We start from the raw sequence: 23,039 nt of genomic DNA on the forward strand, positions 1-23,039 counted from the left end.
GAGAAGCTCAATATGCCTACTTAGTTATGTATACAATACAATTTCTAACAGTTTAGGAATCAATGGCAGTTGTTTCGTCAATATGAAGGGATTAGAATTACGACAGGCTGTCTGCTAGAAGGAAGTGCTCCTGAGAGCCATGAGTAGACACAGACTTACGATTTGTGCACGCTGCAGTTGTAGAAAACAAAACTGGTGTTAGCAAACGCCAGGCCTGTCTCCTTGGACTTGAGATAGAGCTGCACAATCTGGTGGTCACCTGGTTTAAACACAACAGTCAAAATTATAGTGGTAGATGTTTTGTATTCAGGTAAAAAAAAACTGAACTCACTGCTGACAGTTTTCTTCAACTTTTCAAACAAATAGAGACAAAACAGTATTATAATGGTAATAGTTGCATGTCACAGCTACTCTTCCAGCCTGAGCAATTGGTAGACACATTTAAAGAACCCCTGCCTGTATGATAATCATTTTATTCTCTTGCTCACTTATCCTTTTTTTTGGTGTCTAGTCACATTAGATTTTCCCATGAAGAGATGACGGCGCTACTTTGAGCCACAGGTGCTCAGCCTGTTGCAGTGGTAGAGGCATTATCTTAAGAGAGAGGGAGAGTAGAGGGGGGTTTGTTGGGTTAAGTCTCCCTAAACCTACCGCCTTACAAGAGGCTATAAAAGTTGGTGCACACGCATTTCCCTTGGGATGGAAAATATTCCCCTGGAAAAGTCTTTGAGAGTGTCTTTGACAAGGTAAAGGGGGAAGAAGATGAAACAGATACCGTGTGTGTGTGTGTGTGTGTGTGTTTGTGTGTGTGTGTGTGTGTGTGTGTGTGTGAGCTTGCGAGTCATCTGTATTTGGTGTGTCCTTTTGTCTGGCCCTAATGAAGGAGTTCATGTTTAATTCAACAGCACATCCACACATCTAACTGCTCTGTCTCTACACTACCTCTGTACCTCTCCCTCTCATCCCCACTCTATCTCTACACACAGGTCTCTTTCGCTTCCTTCCACACTGCGACTCCTTCTTCTCCCCCGTGTCTCTCTCTCCATCTCCCGAACAAAGAAGGAATCATTCATCAATCACAGTAAAGCACCGCTGACAACGGATCTGTCCTAATTAGGCCACCTAAATGTTACCTTGAAGCCTGCTAACGCTATCTATCCCTCCCTCTGTCTTCACTCCATCCGTCTCTCTCCTTTCTTTTCTCTCTTTCAACCAAGCTTAGACTAATGAGTACTGGTAAAAATGGAAGATGAAAGGTTCAAGTATAGGCAAAATGTGGAATATTTTTCCTCTTCCTGAAGTATATAACTGTGTGTTTGCGGGTGTGGGAGTAGCAAAAGATGGGGGAGAAATGCTCTGTGCCTTATTTGTGTGTGTCTCAGAGTACATATTTATACATCTATGTGTGCAGCATCGCCAGCTTTACATCTGGTTGACATGGCAAACATTAAATAAATGTTTTTTAATTCCCCAAAGCACCCTCAGGCTCCCTGTCAGCCTTACACGTGAACATGTGTGCTGTCTATCCGAGGATTACTTTATTGCAGTGGTGTTGTGTGTTTGTTCGTGTGTCAAGCTTCTGTTCATGTGGGTACGCTGAATAAATGAAGGCCAATTTGAATATTTGTGCATGTGTACAGCTCCGGCCTAAAAGGTCTCACCAGCACTGTAATTTCATGATGATGTGCTCACCTTCCCTCTCTGCACATTAGTACTTATCTCGTGGTTTTGGCTCCAATATCTACAATTCATATATAACATTTTTGTAAATGGCACACAAGCAAGTATGTAAACCATTTTCTTCCAAGCGGCGGCATGCAAAAAACATCAAAAAGCATTCCTTTGTATGTAAATTTTGAGGATTATTGATGGATCACCATCTTTTTTATGTTCTATTTTCTCTTTTCATTAATTATTCATTTTGTCTTTTTCGGGAAGTATGGGAGGAGATGGTATCTTCATTATCTCAACATGAGGACACACTGAGGCTTGGTGATGAAGGATTGCCTGCCTGGGGACAGGCCTTCCCAGATGGGAGCTTTGTTCAATTAGACCGGGCTTCGCCGACCACAGAAAGGGGAGGTGAGGAGCAGGGGAATTAGAAAAAGAAAAAGAAAATATTTTCCCTCTTTTGCTTGTGGTATGAATATTGTCAAAATGTTTTAGCTGTTTGCCTCCTGAAAGGAATGAAAACAGCGACATTGTCTGTGGGGACTGTGTAATCTCCAGGCACTAAATTAACCGAAATACTGGAGTAAAAACACTTAGTTGTGCAGCTTGATATTCTCCTTTTTTTACGCAGGGGTTAACTGGGGTCCCATCACTCCCTCTGGAGCACATCCACTTTGAGGGAGGATGATAAATAGATCCCACAGCAGCCTAATAACTAATGTTCGTTCAATTACTAAACATGTCCTAGGGCAGTGCTCCGAGGCCCACAGAGTTACTGATGGCAACGGGAAAACAAAAATTCATAAAACATTCTTAGCCCTAGGACTAGTATGCCTCTGACTGAAGGGAAAACATCTAGATCAATGCCTGCTTCCCTTACAGACATGTATGTTTGTATTCAACAGGTGCTCTAATGTATCACTCTTTAAATATATTTTTCCTAATATTACATATAATGACATTTTGTCAGGCTGGGGCCCTTCTGTGTTGAGTATACACGTTCTCCCTGTGTCAGCGTGGGTTTTCTGGCTTCCTCCCACAGTCCAAAGATATGCAGATTAGGTTAAGTGGTGACTTTAAATTGCCAGTAGGTGTGAATGTGTGCGTGAATGGTTGTCTAGCTCGACTAGGCCATTTAGTTGGACTCCTGTCCTTGTCCCAGTATACAAGCACGGAGGGGAATCGATTTATTGGCCCAAGTATGTCCAACTTTGCTATGGTAGGTGGCGATATGCCCTCTTTCAGCTTGTTAGTACTGGACCTTTTTCTGGTTGACCTATTACGTCACAGATCAAACAACAAGCAAACAAGTTAGCTACACTTTAGCTAGCAGCAAACTGGTACCATGTTCGACAACTTTACAGCTCTGTACATTTCGTCCAACCAAACATGCACAGCTCTTGATGTAGATTTCGCCACGTTGTTACGAGCTTCTTCTTCTATTACGCATTTAATGCTTTCGACTTCCAAGTCAAAGCCCGGGGCGGACACTGTGGAGCATGCGCCAAGTGCCTCAGCCAGTTGGGGTCTGACTGTATACATGCAGGAGTAATTCAACTCCCAGCTGCATTATCTGGGTATGTTAGTCCAACAGAAATTCAATTTAGCACGATTTCAGTTGGACGAACATGTTTACATGTATTTTAAAAGACTTAATAACTTGGACTAACACAATAAATCGGTTTTCTCCAATGTCATGTAAACTTAGATCGTCTGGTGACCTGTCCAGGGTGTACCCTGCCCATTGTCAGCTGGGATAGGCTAAAACCCCCTGCGACCCTTTTAAGACAATAAGTGGTTGGAGATTCCGCCTGAGTATCACAGGTGTTGATCTTTTTGTATATGTTAACGATGCACACATTAAAACAAATGCAAACAGTGTGACATCTGCCACTGGCTGGAATGGATTGTGTGTTTCATGATCTATGGGCAAAAAGGTTACAATAGGCCCACCCTTACCTTTCTTACCTTTGTCAACAATAATGCGTGGCATCTCTTTCTCAGCAGGGGAGGAGCACTTGATCCGGTTTCCCTCCACCAAGCCGTTCATCTCAGCCAGATCCTCAAAGGTGCAATTAACACCCGCAGAAAGTTCTGGGACATTATGGGCCTCCAGCACTAACTGTAGAGGAGAGAAACATTAAGCTGTCAGTACTCTGTGCAATATAATGCTAAGTATTCACTTCACAGCAATTCCCTGAACTGTTATAAGACATATAATAGAACAACAAAATGAGCTTGAGAAAATGATCAGTAGCTCTAATATTATGGTTAACCATAGCAAAAACAAAACAAAGGAATGGAGGAATCAGTTAGGTTTCAGTGGCTTCATATTCATAGCAGCACACAGCATGACATTGCATTTTTTAATGCTGCCAACGGTCAGAGATAAACAAGTTAGATCCGTGCCCCAACTGTGACTACAGTGCTCAGATCCCCACATCTGTGAGGACTTCAGATCAGTTTTGGAGCCAATATGTTCTTCAGATAGGACTGTAACACAATATTACTGAGGAGAAGCACAGCTGCAAGTTCTGTGCAGAGTAATGATCCATCTGCAGCGTGGTCCGTGGCCAAAGGAGCCACTGGGGGACTCTTGAATGGGAAGTTAATATATGAACAGGCATCAGATGCATCCTGCCCAGACAAATAACAATAAAACACTCTGATGCAGAAAGATATAGATTTACTTAAAACTAAAATCAGTGCCATCTTTATAGCTCTTATCTGATGGCCAAAAGCACTACTACCTTCTTGGCCACCTCCCATAATGCATGTGGCATTGATGAGCTGTATGGATTTAACATTGCGTCTCCCTAACTCAGCAAGAAAAAAAGTGTGTTTAATGGAGGAAAGTAAAATAAGTGATGAAAGCAGGAAGTTGAGGTAAGTGGAGGGATGAGGAGAAAATTGAATGTAGATGGCTGAAACAAAGTGCTGGATGAAAGGAGATAGAAATAGCAGGAGGTGAAGGATGGCGGAGAGGAGAAAAGTGCAGGCATACAGGCTGCTGGCCAGGCAGGGAAAAGAGGACTCTCTAGGAAACGGAGAATGCAAATCTTCCCTCTTCATTTGAAAACGCTGCGTAAGCGCTCTCTGCACCTCAGCAAAAACTGGCTTCAGGTGAAGCAGGAGGGGAAAAAAACACTGTCCTTGAATGAGAAGGGAAAAAAAGAGGGTCGTGGATGCAGGTGGAGTGGGGTCAAGACCAAAATATACATATTGATGGAAAAGCGTGTCTGCAGTGGGCCTTGGTCTGGGCATTGATTTGAGGCGCAGTCCATAGTACACTTGTGATGTGAAGCTGAAAGCTGCCTCAGCGGCAGAGAAGGGCTGACCTGCGCTGTTTTTATATTGCTGTTTAATGAAAAGACGGTGGCGCGGCTGTGAACGGATACACAGCTTCCCACGCAAGATGGACAGCACACCACCGGGCTTCCATCTCTAACACATCCTCTCTCATTCGTTGCTGACTGTACGTCTCATCTTCTTCTTCTCTCGCTTTAATTTATTTTTCCTATTTGCCGAGAATACAGCCAGACCTTGAGTTTCCTGAATTACATTTAGAGTAGTCTTGGCTAAGCCTTGCCACAGCGGGGCTGCATAAATATCAAAATAACCTACTCATATAAACAGAAACAATCTCTCACACACACACACACACACACACACACACACACACACACTAACAGATACACAAATGCCCTCCTGTAGTTTACAAAACACCATATCTAATGCAGAGGATATGTGATGATGGACTGTTCATATTCCCATGGTAAGAAGAAGTCTTAGCTGCAAATGATTGGTGAGAATGTATTCAAAAGCAGATGCCTTAAAAATACAGCAGAGAAGGAAATTATTTGACTTGACCTTTAATCTACTTACATTCTTTATTTTAAAATAAGCATCAAATCAGCCTACTTAACTTAACATTTTATCTATTGTAACGTATAAAATTAGACTGTATGTGAGCCTTTTAAAGGAACACTTCATCCCCAAAATGACCATTTGTATATCACTTACTCACCTGTGTTACATTTAATTTATGAAAAAAACTTGCATGCCTCCACTTTGAATGCAGAATCAAAAACCACAACAACAGCAGCAAAGCTGCAAAGCTATATCAAAACAGTCATTTCCAAACTCTCACACAACTTGTGAAGTATCATCCAAGCCTCATTTATCAAATTGCATGCTCTACTATCCAAACGGACAGCTCTTTTCGACGAGGAACTGAAGGGAAATTGCTGAAGCTCTCTTCAAACAAGACTCCATTAACAAAAACAGTACTTTTACCTTACTGAACATGGGAGCTGCTGGTCTACCACTGCCTCGATTGATAGTTTGTTTGTGTGACTTTGCTGAATCTAGACTAATCCCTAAAAACACCAAAGTCACATAATAACACAAACTAACTGAGTGATAAACGCAGTGTTAGACCAGCAGCTCTTGTGTTCAGTGAGGTAAAATTACTGCTTTTATCAATAGAGTCTAGCTTTCAGAGAACATAGATCCCGTTCACTTTCAGTTTAGTACCCTATCGGAAAGGACTCTCTGTTTAGGGAGTACTGAGCGTATGACTGGATAAATAAGACTTGGATTACACTGCACCAGTTGTATGAGTTTGTTAACAGGTGTTATGATATAGTTTTGCTGTTGTGAAACATGGACCCCTACTACTTTAATTCATCAAGAATTTTCTCCGCTTTTAGATGCTTCGTTCACCACGGCATGCGAGAAATATAAAGTTTTCTGCATGTATTCAATGTAACACAGGGTGAGTAACTGATACACAAAGGATCATTTTGCGGGTGAAGTATTCCTTTAAAGACACATTTACAGCCATTCAACCAGAAATAAGTTTTTATTTTCTATTAAGTTGGTAGGCAGATATTATTTAAGAGTTAAATTGAATATATACTTCAATTAAAGACAGAGCAACATGTGTATGGAAATAGAGACAACTCTTCCTAAGCTCACAGTATAACAGTAAAAATCCATTCATAACCAACCACAGACAGAATTAAATGTAAAAGAAATTTATGACTTGTTTCCCTACAGTGGGTCTGATTTCAACAGTGGAGTGTCAGTTTCTTTCGAGACTGCCTTGGCTTATCTTTGCAAACAAATATTTAATAACACAAAGGTCAAGGAGGAGCCCCTGTCTGTCTGGCAGAAGCCTCTGCCCCGCAATCAGTTGGATGGGAGATGTGTGGCATAGCCTTTGGGTAAGGCCTACTCGCTGGGAAAAGGTTAAACACTCTTTAAAGGATCAGGCTTGAACTAGATCACACACACACACACACACACACACACACACACACACACACACACACACACACACACACACACACACACACTATGAATATCATTAGAGCGATGCAGAGGTGTACCTCAGAAAATCAACACCTCTCATGTGACCCTCAGAGCAACAGGGATGGAGAATAGTCAGTCAGGCCTGACCTTAGAAAATCATATTGGATATTTATGCTCTTAAGTCTCTGAGATTCAAAGTCATTTCCAGACCACCATTATATAGGAAATGGGAATTGAAATGTGACATCACTTAAGGTGGTTAAGGTCAATGGGATTTTCAAAACATCCATTGTTACAACCTTTAAAATGGGCGCTGAGGTTTGATAAAGAAAAACAGTGAGTCTTGAAAGATACAGAATAGCACGATGTGTTCAGGGCAATGTCAGTCTTCTGCTGGTAAAATCAAATACACCAAAAGACACGCACAGGTACCACACACACCAACACAGCCACTTAAAAACATGAGAAACCACCTGTTCCTGTGGCACTGAAAAATAACTGTCATATCAGTTTAGGCTACACATAATGTTCAAATGTGAAGGTTGATTTTATTTGTGGTGCTAACTTAGGGGATGCCTCTCTCTACACTAGTGATGTTGTGCAGCTGCATGCCTATTTTTAGCAGCTCCTCTATTTGCTTTGATCATCTACTGGTGACGTGGGACTGTGAATGTGAGAAAACTACTTGCTGTCTCTCGTTCTTGTTTTATTTGGTTTTGTTGATGTTGTGGATTGTCTATGATGTGATGATTGAATGTCTTGTACTTATTTTGTGTGGACCCTGCAAAGAGTAGTTGTAACAGTAACAACTAATGGGGACCCTGAATAGTAATAAAAAAAATTTAAAAAAATCAGTATGAGCCTTTGGCTGGGGTGAAATGTGGCACAGTGCAAGAGGATAGAGCGAGGTAATTCCCACAGGTCTCTATTGATTAATTTCACTCCAATACAACACAAATTTAATCTGCTTTAAAAAGCATAGTCTTTAGAAACTGTATATAACAGTATAACCTACTTAAAGTATCTTAGTACAAGTAACATTGCACCTGGGGCTGCAGCTATCAATTATTTTAGTAATCAAGTATTCAATAGATTAAGCAAGAAATTGGATAAGAAATACTTTTGATTAATTAAAGAGTAATAGTAATTAAATATACAAAAGACAAAAAAGACAGATCTCTTAGAGGTACAGTGTGTAGGATTTAGGAGGATAAATTGGCAGAAATGGCATATAATATAATAAGTATGTTTTCTTTAGTGCGTAATCAATTGAGAATTAGAATTGTTGTGTTTTCATAACCTCAGAATTAGACATTTATATCTACATGGGGAGCGAGTCCTCATCCATGGAGATCACCATGTTGCACTGCCATGTTTCGACAGTGGCCCAGAACAGACAGACCAAACACTGGCTCGAGATAGGGCCGATCATATTTTTGTGTCAGCTACCGTAGTCAGCAGCCCCAACGCCATGAAAGTGACGTTTGAATCAGGAAAAAAGGTTGAGCCCACACTAGCTGCAACAAACCGAGCAGCGTAGGAAAAACACTGATTTGTAATGTGAAACTGGTTTATTCAGTATTTTACCAGTTTTAATCACCTGGTCCGTTTGTTTTGGAGAGGAAGAGACCTCTGCGGACAATTCAGTGCCTGATAAAAACCTCCTCAACAATGAGCTACTGAAGGAATTATAATCGGGAGAAGTTTCAGCTGGTGGCAATCTGCTATCCTCACCACTAGATGCCACTAAATCCCTATAAATCTTACACTCTGCTCCTTTAAACAACGCTTTGATGCAAATTATTTGCATCAATGATTTTTTAGTAATGGAGTTACTATTAGTTATAGTTACTATTAAATCACATTCTCTTCTAACAGCTATGAGTGCACAGACAGGGTTTTGCAGAAAGGCAGTTACAAAAGTACAGAAAAACAACAACCTAACCACAACCAGCTAACAGCTGTGTATATTTTTCCAGTTCCTGCAGATATATTTGAAGTTCCAATGTATCACAGCTCCTTGCACGCGAATCAATACACTTAAGCAATCAAAACAATTCAGACCTTTAAATCAGGCAGCTGTTTCAGAATGAAATGACTCGGGGGGGAAAAACTGTTGCATTCAGTTGCCAACAATCACAATAAACACAGCTGAGCTAAACTGTGTGCTGTTAATGATTGTTGACATTTGCTGGGAGAGTATTTCACTGGACGGGACTGGAAGTTGTGAGGTCAGGATTTGAAGGATGCATGTTGGCAGGCAGTAAAATGATGTAAAGCAGGATTATACAGTTAACACTGTCTACTAATCAGTATCTAGAGCATAATTACATTGCATTACAAATTATGCTTGAGTGTGTGATATTGTCAATCTGCCAGACAAGATTTTCTCACTTGCAACACATTCAGCTATCCTTACTGTTTACTGCAATATGGCTCCACTAAAACAAATGCTTGCTGACGTGTTTCTTCCGTACTGAATGGAAAAATATACTGAATCACTGCTAATTAATATTTGAAAACATTTTAAATGGCACAAGAAAGAGACACAGTCATAAAACAATAAGATATGCTGGGACATCTGAAAAGAAAATCTGCACTGGTAATGTTTGTTAGATTAGAGAGAGTAAAGCCACATGAGAGGAAACTTATGATATGGCAAACTATGTGCACAACCTTCTTTTTTAGTGTAGATGAGGAGTAGTGTGGCGCTTTCCACTCACCGTGACACTAAACTGGGACACTGAGATGTTGTTTGGGTGGACGCTGAGACGCACACACTGCTTGATGTCTGATGCAAAGCGACGGGGCTCTGATGAGCGCTCGCATTTCTCCTTTCTGGTGCACCTGGAAAAAACACAAGAGAGGCGGCGTTATTCACGGATGAAAGACACACACACACACACACACACACACACACACACACACACACACACACACACACACAGACATATACACGACTGTTAGTAACCTGACCAGGTCCTACCCCTTTCCACCTGTTGGCACCTGGGAAAAAGAGAATGTCCCGCCACTCCCTGACGGACGGAGTTAGACACATTTATCATATTTCCTCTCTGGCAGTGTACTAGCTACAGTGGCCGGTGAATGGAAACCCAGTCTCTGGGGGGCGGGAGCGGTGGCATTTAAAACAATGGTTGCTCTATATGTGGAAGTGGAGCCGGTCCGTTGGGAGCGAGGTAGGCCTCGTCTTTGTAATGCTGTCTTAATGACTGGCATTCATGGGCAATGCCAAGCGCAGGTGGAGATGTGGATGTTGGTGGGGGGGCAGGGGTGGATTCCTCTGCCTCTTAATACCGCACCAGGTGGTCTAATCCAGTCCATTACATTGGTTTGGGGAGCTGGGAGGACTGGAGTCTTTTTGTTGGAAGAGGAATTTAGTTGCTCCTGTTCTGAACACTATCCCTCGACATACTGCGGGGTAAGTCCCCATAGTTCGATGATCTAAATGGGTTTGTAAGTGAGGAGGGTATGAGAGCTGCAATTAATTCCCACCAAATACTTGCAGTGGAAACAAAGATTATGTATACGCATACAAAAGTATAAGAAAGAAAGAGACAGTGCAGGGCCCTTCTACTACATATATTACATAACATTGAGTTGCATATTAAACTGGGTGGATGGAGGTTATCAGGCAGACTCTGAGGACTCCCTGGGGTTGCGAACCCTCTGTTGAAATCCAAGGCTCTAAATCATAACTTATGGCCCACTACAAGTATTTGGCAGTGTATTTATCTGCAGAGACCCTGCCCTCTGTCGAAATTGCCTGTGCTTTTTGATTTTCCATTCATTTTGCTGTGTTTGGGACCATCCTGGTCAGCATGCAGATAGCTGGAACTTCATAGGAAGATAGCGACCAGAGGCCAAACCGTAAGTAGCACAAATCCAAGAAACAGCACCAAAAAACCCCCACATATATAGCAAGCTGAATCACCAAGCGTACAAAGCTGGGTCTCACTTTCACTGGAGATACTGTTGACGACAGTAGACGACAATGCCTGCACAGTATACCTTTAAATGTTGCAGCGGGAGCGGTTGATAAAGCACTGTCGGAGCTTTAAGTTGTTTATAAGTGTACGCTTGGTGAGAAATTCTGAGAGAATTGTGATATAACCTCAACCTTCTACCCTTCTCCACATATACAAACACACACACACACACACACACACACACACACACACACACACACACACACACACACTCTTGTTCCCATCTAATCCCCTCATAAACTTATGCAAGTTTAATCCCCTATTGATTAAGACAAAAACTTGCAATGTGCAATTAACAACCTGGCAAATCCAGAGTGCCCTAAAACTCCTTTACAGAAATAAAGGACCGAAAAGAAAGAGAGCGGTCGTAATGAAGGAATGAAAGAAAGACCTTCGAGGTGGTTGACGTTTGAGATACAGTAATACCTTTATGCAGCAAGACGCTTTTTATCCTGAATTGGGGACATTGAGGGAGGGTGGGTTTTGACCTGACATGAGTTGTAAAGTTTTTAGTTATTGTAAAGTTAAGCGGCCTAACGTGCCGCAAAGAGGACTGACATAAAGAAAAAGAAAAGAAATAATCTGTTTGAGAGAGGATGAGAGAACAGGAGGAGGGGTAAATAGTGCAGGAGAGAGGCAGAGAGAGTGTGGAAATGAAAGCAGGAGAGGAGCAAGATTTAAAGGAAGGCAACCATTGTTGGCTTTCTGTGAAGCTTTCACTGCTAAGCCGGTTTGAGTAGGGGTTTAATCGCTTCGGGTTCCTTTGTGCTTCTCTATCACTCCTGTCTGTTCCTCCTTTTCTAGCACTGATTTAATAAGACCACATCGTATAAGTACCCCCAGGCAAACAACCCACACAGAAACCCACAAATGCACACTTTCACCTACTAATACACCAACAATATATACACTCAGTTTGCCTTCTTGCATACCCACAGGTCTGCTGTTCACCCCAGTGGCAGAGTAACACTGTAAAGAAACGCTAAGCAGGACATTTTGTCAACGTGCTCACACTGTATGTGTATTTTATTTTTGTGTGTGCGTATTTGTATAATGATGTTTCTCTTTGTGCCTGTTACTTGACAGTGTCACTGTATATTCTGATTTGGTAGGAAAAACCTCAAATCTCATGCCACAAAGACTGGCAGTAATGCATTAATAATGTTTACTGGCACAATCTCTGTGAGTGAATCATCACTACGAGTGACTGAATCATTACAAGTGAATAATAAATGGATGAATAAAGGTTTACAACATTCCATCAATTTCTCCCTCTCTCATACACACACACACACACACACTAAATATACAGCTATATTCTGAGCCACACGACATACTGTTGAGAGAGGCTCTGTTCCAAGAGTTTGGAGTGCCCTGTAAAGTTCCACAGTGTAATTAAGAAAGTAGTGCCCACGGCATGTACTCTACTTTCTGCTAACAGTCCCACATGCATTTTAAAATTGCGTTTATTACCACTGAACGACTTCACACCTGTCAGTGATGACACAAAATGATGATAACTAAGGCTGCGTTCAGACTGCAGGCAAATCAGAAGTGTTTCTCAAATCAAATCTTTAAGACAGACTGTCCGCACTGTGACTTGCAAGAGAACAGACCAGATTCGTTTGTCTACACATCACCAACCTACCTACCTGGGTTGCTGTGGTCACGATGTAGGTGTCAGTAACTACGTAACTATGCTGATGATGTGGCTTTCCAATGCAGAAGCAAGCATCTTTTTGCTTTGTTTTTTTTATCTAATTTTATCAAATACATTTTTTAAATGGAGTCCGTATGTTCCAGATATTCATTATAAAAGCTGTAGAAAGTTTATTCAGCAATATAAAAAATGTAAAATAAACTTTAATGCACAACAAATAAAATTTAGGAAAAAAGAAAGGAAACATAACAAAAACAAAAAAAGCCAAGTCATTTTAAATAAAAATAAAGTAATTTTCATCTTCCCAAATATTGGCATTGTAAGCATGACAAATAGAAGTCTGTCTTTTTGCATGTATAAAAGTCTCCCCTGAAAGTGCCAGCATACAGTTTATTTCTGTGACTCTTGTTCTCCATGATGACCGGCAAATAGACTTAGCTCGGCACTTCTATCACTCTGGATATGATGTTGAGGTAGGGTGTTGCGCTGCGAGTGACACCTACTACAGTTTGAAATCTGATTTGAGCAGCCAAAGCGTCTGGACTGAGAAATCTGATTCAAATCGCATTTTTTAACCATCTTCAAATGTGATTTGGATCCCATCTGAAAAAGTCACAATTCATATGTTTTTTACTGCTGTACAGACTTTTGAAAATCAATCTAGATATGCCAAAACAAATTTGGGCTGGCAGTCAAAACAAGGCCAAATCTCAATATACTGCTCACTATAGCATTAACTATTTAGTGTCCATTATATACAGAGTGCTGAATAAAGGAACAAGGGAGTAATTTCGGACACAGCCCTGCTTAACTTCAGCTCCCTGTATAGCTCAGGTTTATGACATCATCTCTGTGAGATGCTAGTGGCTGTAAATAACACTCGGGGAAATGAGGAGTGGAAGAATGATGATGCAGGGAAACAGACAGAATCAGAGTGAACAAGACAAGCTGTAGACAAGACTTGTTAATGTCCATCTCGCAGCAAATAATGTTTTTAGGTTGGGTTTTTATGTGTGTGAGTCACAATGTACAATGTTTATGAGAAATAATTACTTTGGTGAAAATTTGCAGCCCACAAGTTTTATCATTTGCAACACGGTTACAAGCCAACAAGGCGTAATGAGGCAGTGTGAGTGCAACAACTAGACCTGGCATGTCTGGACGGGGGCCGGTTAATACGTTATCATTAGAGAGGGTATATCACTCTGCTCTAAAAAGTGGATAGGGGCCAATTTGTTTGGCTTGTTATGCAAATGTGCAGTGGACCTGGGACTTTTTTATATTAAAAAAAAAATACCATTACTCAACAACAACTAAGAACATCAATCTAAAGGAACTACCTACTACCCTACAAACTTACTTCCTACACTTGTGTGTATATGTTTGTCCATTTTGCTGTATCATCCCAGATTCTGCAACTAAAACACATGGATTTGTATCTAAAAACAAGCGATCACATACTGCACTTCATTTAAGTTTTAATCTTAGGTCAGACAGGGTTCACACATTTTTCTAAACATCAAATTCCAGGCCCAATATCCTCAAATTCAAGGACCCAACACAGCACAGTTTGAGACAAGGATCAAGGTTAATTACCGTTATAACTCTGAGACTATTTATAATTAGAAGTAGCAGGCTTTATAGAGGCTCACAGACAATTAAAAAGAGAGAAAGGACTGAATGTGTGAACATGCCTCGATTGCTAATCTCACTATCTATCCTTGCAAAACAATCATAAAAAAATACTATATTTTCAAAAAAACTTTCAAGGATTTCAAGGACCTGTGGGAACCTTGTCAACCGTTCCCTGTGGGCATGCAGCCACTATTAAATACCATCATTTTCCAAATGATGTCTTCAGATTTTCTAAAAAGGGGAATTACATCCATTTTCAAAATTCATACATTATTCATTTGGTCTAATGCTGTGTTCACAATTAGAGCAACAATGCAACAGCGTGACCAGCTACCTGAGTCTTGCTCAATCGCTCGTTAACCTAATTACATCATCACTGGCTTTTGCGTGTCTGCTACTTGCCAAAAAGCACCTTCACTGAACGTCATCTAATGTTTGTAGTTGGTCGTAAAATATCTATGCCTATGATCAGTGTCCGAGCTCTATTTCAACATCACATCTTGCAGCCCCACTGCATCCCCGTGTGCACCGCAAGACACATAAAGCTAGCATCAGCTAACTAAGCTAAATAACATAGTACTATAGCTAGAAATGAAAGTATATGATTGGTTGACGCTTCACCACGTCATTTGAGCGCTGAATACAGTTAGTAAAGCTCAACTGTCACTTGCAGAGCGTCACGCCCATTGGCAGTGTCAAGTGTCGGGCAACAGTTTGTCGCTTCATGTCACATTTCACAGCCTCACACTGAAAGACACAAACAGTCAAAATACTATTGTTCAAATCTGCTCTGAGAAACAAGGTGAATTGACCTGTTTTTACAATTAACAAATCCTCCTTCTTCTGGACATGATCTTGCAGGTGAATTTTCTGTTGCTGTCAGGGCATCGTCACATTTTACCTGCTTGTAAGACTAACCATGATTCGAAATCTTTTATTCCCTCTGACTTGTCTTTTAAAGTCCTTGGAAATGGCTTTTTAAAATTGATTTGACTGTTTTTACTTCTTTTATTAATGATCAAACTGTTTACTTTTTACTATTCATAGATTCCTTTATTTTACTGAACTCCTTGGCATATCTTTTATTTTTATTTATGACTCAACTTTGTGCCTACATGTTACTGTGAGTTATAGTATGAGTGCAAGGCAAGCTATTCAAACAAATCGCCCCTGGTGGGATTAATAACGTTGTCTGAATCTGGCTCATGTTCACAAATATTGATTGAACTTTCCTTAGCCATGGAAATAACATATTAGAGTTCTTTATTCAGGTGGTGTTCCCCTTTTAAAACACACATTCAATCAATAATGAATATCACAATGATTATGTATTATTATTCTCATATGAACACAGGTGGAGCCCTCTAATTCTACATGATGTTTGCAATGCCAGCGTTTGCTGTATACACTTTACGCTCCCTCGCAGAGTTCACTGAATCTAAAATGTTGTAAACAGAGGTGGTACTGCAAGCAAGTAAAATATATTGCAAGTACCTGGGTGGCCTCTGTTTGTCTATGGAGATGTCGTAGCCCTGCAGGGACTGTAAGTTCCATCTCTTTCTCAGAGTCAGAAGGTCACAGACTTGCTGCGAAGGATGAAACAGCCAACAGGTCGAATTATTAACTTTCACATCCCAGACACAGACCATGCAGGGACTGTGACTCAGCTGGAACAGGGATGGCCTTTTCTTCTCTCTGCATCTCTCAACCTCCCTAAGGGTTAGACAATGGCACTGCTGCAAAAAAAAAACCACAGGGTTTTCTCGTTCAATTCAATGAGACTACTGCAATGGCGCAGTGCAGAGTGCTGCCACGGAGGGCTACACCGACAAAACACAGGGTATTCCAGTGGAGAAAAAAGGTCAAATAGCCTACTTTTTCTGCAGCACAATGCAAACACAGAGGCAGGAGAAAATTACTGTTATACGGTCACACAATCTGTCTCAAAGGAGGATGGACTATTTTGCGGTGTTTTGGTACTTGAGAGGCTTTCAAACTGGACTTTCTCGTCCATCCATGGTAGCAAAATTTCCATACCAATGAAACCCCTTGCCCTGTGGGGAAACACCTCTTTAATTACTGGCACTACTTTTATGTGATTCCTTTCCTGACATATGCCAAGATTTATGTTCATCCTGCTGTATATACCAGCAGAAAACCCCACTGAGAACCTAGTGGGTGACACCGGCTAACAGATCTGTGTTTCGCTTAACGAAGTGCTTTTGAATCCTGACTGAATCTCTTACCATGTGTAAGACATGTACACATATTGATTTGGATTAACCACACCACTGTGAAGGGGAATTTATGTAGCTGCTCGGGCTGATTTGGGGCCTCAGTGAAAGGATATTGAAGATAATGCCGTACATGGTTTAGCTGATGTAAGTGCTGGGTATTATCAGAGCAAAGCACTGGATAATTGTTTTCAATTACTATCCAGACAGACCTTGAAAGAAAAAAAAAGATTGCATCGTTTGTAGCAATATGAAACAATCCCCGCCCTTTGTAAACATCAAAGAATGGACCATTTAGAGAACCCAGAAATCAAAGCGATTTAGATTTCAAATAACAGTCATAACAAGCCTGACTGGGGCTATCTTTTTTTTTTTGTGGAGAATTAGACGTCCAACATCTATTCATTTGGTTAGTAAACACCGCTGTTGTGCAGAGCTGTTTGACTGACTGGCAATGACACATTATGAGAGAGCGAGCTGAAAGGATTAGATTGGCCCTGAATGGAAACTAATCTGCACTCTTGTTTCTCCCAGCCTTTGATAAGGTGACACAATTAGAGTGAGACTGAGGAGAGGGCAGAGGAGCATTTTTAGCCTTGGCAATTGTTGCTGATGAGGCTGTCACGGCCATTCATGACTAGATGGTCTTGTGGATAATACATTTCACCGTGCCACGTTTGTCATTTCGCCCTTTTGATGATTTAACTGACTACAATACGAGATGATCATATTATGCTGTGCAGCATGGACACACGGAGCAAGAGATATCCGTAATCAGCATTAAGAGATGAAAACAAACAGGTCTAATTCACTGCGAGCCCTGTGACATGCATATGATTATCTTTAAAAAGTAACCTTTAAGTTGAAAAAGGGAATATCACTCATTCTTTTATTCATAGTTGTGGTTTGAAATGTGCATACCCTATGAATGACTGAAAACAAGATAAAACGAGCAGGAAGAACAAAGAGAACAAGAACTCAAAGAGCAGAACTTTGTTCAAGCAACTGCGAAAAACAGAAAAACACCAAAATTTGAAAGAAGAAACTTTAGAAAGCTGAAGTTCACTGTTCAACGCAACAAAATGTCATGGTAACAAAACAAAACAAAAAATAACACAATGGCCGACACCTGTATCAAACATAGTGTTTTTTGGTATTTTGAATTCATGAGGACAAAATATAAATCTTGGCTTGATCCCTTGTGGTGGAAACTAGTCCAGTATCAGTGGGGTGCAGGTTGCAGAGCTCAGGAGAGTGTCGAGGGAGAGAATATACTAAAGAGAGGGTGCAGATCTGGCCATGTGAGACTTCAGGTGTAATGCATATCTAATGTGAGGAATGGGGAAGGTCAAGCAGGCTGGGAAATGAAAGCTATTAAATTCTCTCAAAGCCGAGGTCTGACCGTCCTCAGCTTGATCAAATGCTCATGTCACGAGAGGAAACAATACATACACACAAGCATGCACACACACATGTAGAGTATACACAAACATCAGACACTTAAATGGTCAGCAAGTGTATACGTGTCTACATAAATTTAATTCTCATACATACACGCATATTCGTGTACACAAACAACAATAATAAAATCTCCCCTGCAGCAAAATTACAAGACTTTTTAGAGGATGTGTTGTATACCACACACCTTAAAGGTGCTGTTTGTGGTAAATCAATGCACAACAAATAGGCCCTCTGTAGTCCAGCTGAAACCCAATTACCATACCAACCATTCATCATCAGACACTCTATGGAATCCTATACATACTAATACCCTGAGGCTGAATGTTACTCTGGAGCGGGAGCTGTGTCACAGAGATTCAGTCAAATCACACACATCTGCATTCAACCTGGCTACATCTCTCACTCCTACATGTGACCACAGCCACACACACACGCGCACACACAGAGTCACAAACAGTCAGTGTGTCTCCTCATGCTATCATTAAGAGTGGTGGTCCACAGAGCAGAAATCCGCATGGAGGGGCCGTTGGGAGAGTCATTACCTGGCCCAGTGGCCATGACCCTTTTACTCCCGCTTGTGGACACACACACATACACACAAACGAATACACACAAAATCTGCGCCTCTCATAAGCCCATACCTAAAGACATAGAAATTGCAGAGTGGCTGCCCCCAAGTAGAAAGACATAGAAATTGCAGAGTGGCTGCCCCCAAGTAGAAATCTCTGAGCCATCCCCTTTACGTACTAACAATGCAAGAACACCGGCTGAGCGGAAAATTACACAGTGACACTGCTGCTGAGAGTTTGCAGGTACAAAGCCATATGGGATAAAACGATCTCTTAAATATATAAACAGAGCGAGGCAGGGAGTGGGAGCCTGATTTCGTCAATCAATGTTCCATAAACATTTGAATAAAACGAGGGCTATAAGCACGTATTATTTCCAACAACCTCCATAAATCCTGTAGTTCTTTCTCACGCACACAAACACACTGGAATAGATGGTGATCGGCAGCATCAATCTGGCCCTGCGGGCAAACAAGTAGCAGCTGTTTCTCTCTGCCATGAATTTTGGTGTCTCGCTCTCCACCATGCAATTTTAGCAGCTGTCAAAAGCCATGCCACCAACTTCCTTCATCTCACTCCTCTCTCACACGCTCACACGCACGCACGCACGCACGCACTAACAAACATCCCCCGGCAGAGCTATTTAACAGTGGGGTGGGGTAGCGGGCTTATTAGGCTGTTTATCTAGCATATGTGATGCCACTGCTGCCCCTGAAGATGCCATTAGGCCAGTTTCTCTATATTAAACAACTTTGTCAGTCTGGCCCATAGGTATGTTAGTGCATGTGTGTGTGTGTGTGTGTGTGTGTGTGTGTGTGTGTGTGTTTGTGTGTGTGTGTGAGGGGCAGGGATGTTAAAGAGAGTGATGACAAAGCAGATGTCATTTACAAAATGAGCTTTTGCAAATTCTCAGGCTGAATTATTATGTCATTCTGTTTTATTAAATCTTTTTTTAAAAAACAAACAAAAACATAAATTAGACAATTAAGGAGCAGTTTATTGACACAAAACAGGGCGGAAGGGGCACTGTCATTACAGAAATTATATGCTTTAATCATCCAGCTAAGTACACTATTGCTGGTTATTCGTACATCTTAATTACATATAAACAATTATTTATATCACTCACAGAGTGGGAGTTCTTATATTGTTCATTCTTCGCATTTAAAGATGACAAAATTGAGCTAATGCAATAGCTGAGACGGGATAAGACAAGACAAAGAACGTTACGGCTAATATTGGAACGCTTCCAAACAGCTCATATATCACTGTCCCATTTTTTATTACATCAAAACACAATCTGACCTCACATTCATAAAAGAAGGATCCCAGAAGCTCACATGGGAAAACAAAAGCTTATCACTGCACTGCATCTACAGTATTTCCCAAGATATTTGTGAACTGAAGCCCCCCTCTGCTTGATGATGTTTTCATAACTGCCCCGGAGGGAGACAGTGCAGGGCACCAGAAGGCTGCTTTTCAATGGAGTCTCAAGAGTGTACTTGGCTTTTATCTTCCATATATTGTGTTATGATCTTGAATGTGTGCAGCTGAAGACGGCAGTATATGATACTATTGATCCAGGCGGTCAGTATCCAGCCTGCAGAGCTGAGTTGTGTTTATTCACAGCTGTGAGGCAGTTTGTAACTCTGGGCGAGAAGACACATTGAAATTCTTATCATTTTCTATGGTAGAGAACAGGGCACTTAGAGGTCTCTGAAGTATATGTGCATATGGTAGAGAGTCCCTAAAAGATTTCACAGGCTCTTTTTGAAGTCTGAGATGCCAGCTTTAATGGGAGCTCTTCTAAAAAACTGTGATGCATGTTGCGATGTTTTAAGGCGGTGGTTCCCAACTGGTGGGTTGTGGTCCAAAAGTAGCTTGCAGGTCCATTCTGAATGGTCCGCAAATGACTCGCAAATGTGTCAAATTTTTTAAAACACACTTTATTTTGAAGTACAATGAATATCTGGCACACACCTTCTATTCTGAGGTGCCTTTTCCTGCTGTAGAGTGAGTGAGACAGCTACTGAAGAGAGGCAGCAAACTAGCTTTATGACATGACCAAATGCAGGTATGACGCTGAATATTTTAAACTGTGTGGACCTTGAACTAATGAGTAAGGATAAATCTGGACCCTGTGGTTGGGCCACTTGGGAAAACTGTTTTAAGGCATTTTGCAATGAAATTGTGGGGGCAAGTGAAAACTGTAAAATTAGTTGCTAAAGCTGACAATCAGCTGTTGCTACCATTCATCGAAGCACTGAAGGAGTGTCTCAGTGAGCCGCTCTCTGGTGAGTACAAGCTAACACAGTAGCAGCGGCTAATATCTGACACGGAGCTGTTAACAGTCTCAACAATTGCAAACTGACACTGAAATGGCTCAACTCTGTCGTAAAACACATGAATAACCATTGGGTAATGTCAGCCAAGTGATGCAAACACCTTAGCAAACACTGTCCTAAGTGCGGCGTTCACTCCCTCGCAGCAGTAGTCTCATGATAAACGGAAAGAAAGTGGCGCAAGGAGGGGCTGAGCGAATCAAAATGCTGCATGCAGCTTTACAATAAATTGAGACTGAAATATTCAAATTTGTGGTGATTGGACAAAATTGCAAGGTTGCGCAGAATTCGAGGCACCCAATATCTCAATTATGAATACAGTTCAAAGTTTCCACCTCATGGGTAAATTTCTAATTATGGCTACGTTATGACATTATATTGTCTTAGCATGTGTGAGTAATCTTTGTGACAATGCAATCTGATATTAATACAATCAGTGGGGATTACTTCGGGATTATATAACATGGTTATTATAGTCTTACTATGCTGCTGTTGCCATAGCACCAGCTATGTGATGAGACGTGTGAGGTGACCTGCATGAGTACCCTCTTCCTGAGATGCTCTCCGTCATAGTATGAACCGTATGTGTGTGTGTGTGTTCCTATGTGTTTACCCTCATATCCTCAAGTAGAGTAGCTACTCCTCGAGTTTAATTTATGCTCTTCACTGGAAGATTTCTCATCCCCACTCACTCTTCTGTGAATTTATGTAACCTCTCTTTCTCTCTTGTTCCCACTCACCCTTCAGTCTCATCGTGTGGAATACATAGTCATATATCTTCACTTCCTTTGACTGTCACCACATCTCTCATCTCATCCTCTCTGTCTCATGTCAGTCCCTGTGTCGGTTCATGCTCTGCCGGACAAAACCAAGACACCTTCCCTGCTGTGAGTGTGTGTGCATGTCCGTTCTCTAGTGTCTGTGTTTCCCTGCGTGTCGTGGGGTGACAATAGGTGACAGTGAGCAATGGTCCAGACTTAAAAGTGGGCGTGCAGCTGGTGTGTATGCGCTTGAGCGTGTGTGTTGGGGATAGGTAGATTGGTCTGTGTGTATGTGTGTGGTGACAGTTGAGAGGGAACTGGGAGGTGCAGCACTCCGTTCCGTCCTGATGCCCCTGTCACTTCTTGGCCTTGTTCCCTTCCCTCAACTTCCCTTAGCATCCAGCAATAGGTGGAGGGTGGGGGTAAGGGGGGGGTGGAACCAGTCACCCATACTCAGGGGATGGCCATCCTCCCCTGGGCACAGACTTCAGAGCAAGTGCCATGGATGCAAGAATCTCAGGATCAAAGAAACAACTTTGAATAAATTTTACTTTGAGAGTTGATCAAGTCATTTTTAGCACTGGATAATCTAGTTCCTCCACTTTGTAATATGAGGCTGAAAAGTGCTTTGTCATAGTTGCAGATAGTTTTAAGTTGCTGAAGTTGTGCTCAAGTTGGGTACAAAAACAATCATGGTCTATCTAATTTCCCGATTCACAACATCTGAATCGGGTGAATTTTATTATACCTCGCCTGTTTACATTTTATTAAGGCTTAAAGTTATGCATAATTAAGGGTGTGGCTGATTTGCATGTCAAGCTGTCTGCAAGGTATCACCACAGTCGATAAGTCAGATCCATCCCTCGCTCCTTCACAGCCCCAACCTCTCGTCAAATTTGGTCAAGTCTGGCTCGTGATACGGGGCATCGAAATTCTTATAGGTCAGCAATAAGTTAGACAGCCACGTCATTTGCTCTGCAAAAACATCAACAAGTGGAACTGGAATTTGAAGATTAAATGTGAATATTAAAGTCAACAAACTTCAAGAAAGAGCCCTTCATTGGGAATCTTTAAGTGTATAAGTATATATAGGATACAGTCCAGAGAAGTCCAGCTTTAACTAAACAAAATAATGACAAAAACACATTATTTATTCACTACTTGTTTAAGTTGAACACAATCAAAATATTTTCTCCATCCTATAAGGTCTCTTCACTGATAAGAAAGCTTCTGTTTATCTTTTCTTTTCCTTTCATTATCCACTCTTTACTTTCCCCTTGTCAGCTCATCTTGACTCAGTCACAGTCTGAGAAAGCCCATTGATTATATTATTTTTCCACAAGCCAATCTTTTTTTCAATAAGTTCATCTAACACAAATAAAA

General features: G+C 41.3%; 1 protein-coding gene across 2 annotated transcripts in view; it reads right to left on the bottom strand.

Moving 5' to 3' along the window:
- The window catches only part of plxna4 (plexin A4), a 317,597-nt gene that overhangs the window by 86,044 nt on the left and 208,514 nt on the right, over positions 1 to 23,039 (bottom strand). For both annotated transcript variants that reach the window (XM_050036454.1, XM_050036453.1), the window contains exons 6-8: positions 9,711 to 9,834; positions 3,640 to 3,793; positions 160 to 259 (exon numbers count right to left, since the gene is read on the bottom strand). In XM_050036454.1, coding sequence (XP_049892411.1) covers positions 160 to 259; positions 3,640 to 3,793; positions 9,711 to 9,834 — 378 coding nt within the window. The remainder of the gene's footprint in view (positions 1 to 159; positions 260 to 3,639; positions 3,794 to 9,710; positions 9,835 to 23,039) is intronic.

This window comes from Epinephelus moara, chromosome 23, assembly GCF_006386435.1.
Source record: "Epinephelus moara isolate mb chromosome 23, YSFRI_EMoa_1.0, whole genome shotgun sequence".
Lineage (NCBI taxonomy): Eukaryota > Metazoa > Chordata > Actinopteri > Perciformes > Serranidae > Epinephelus > Epinephelus moara.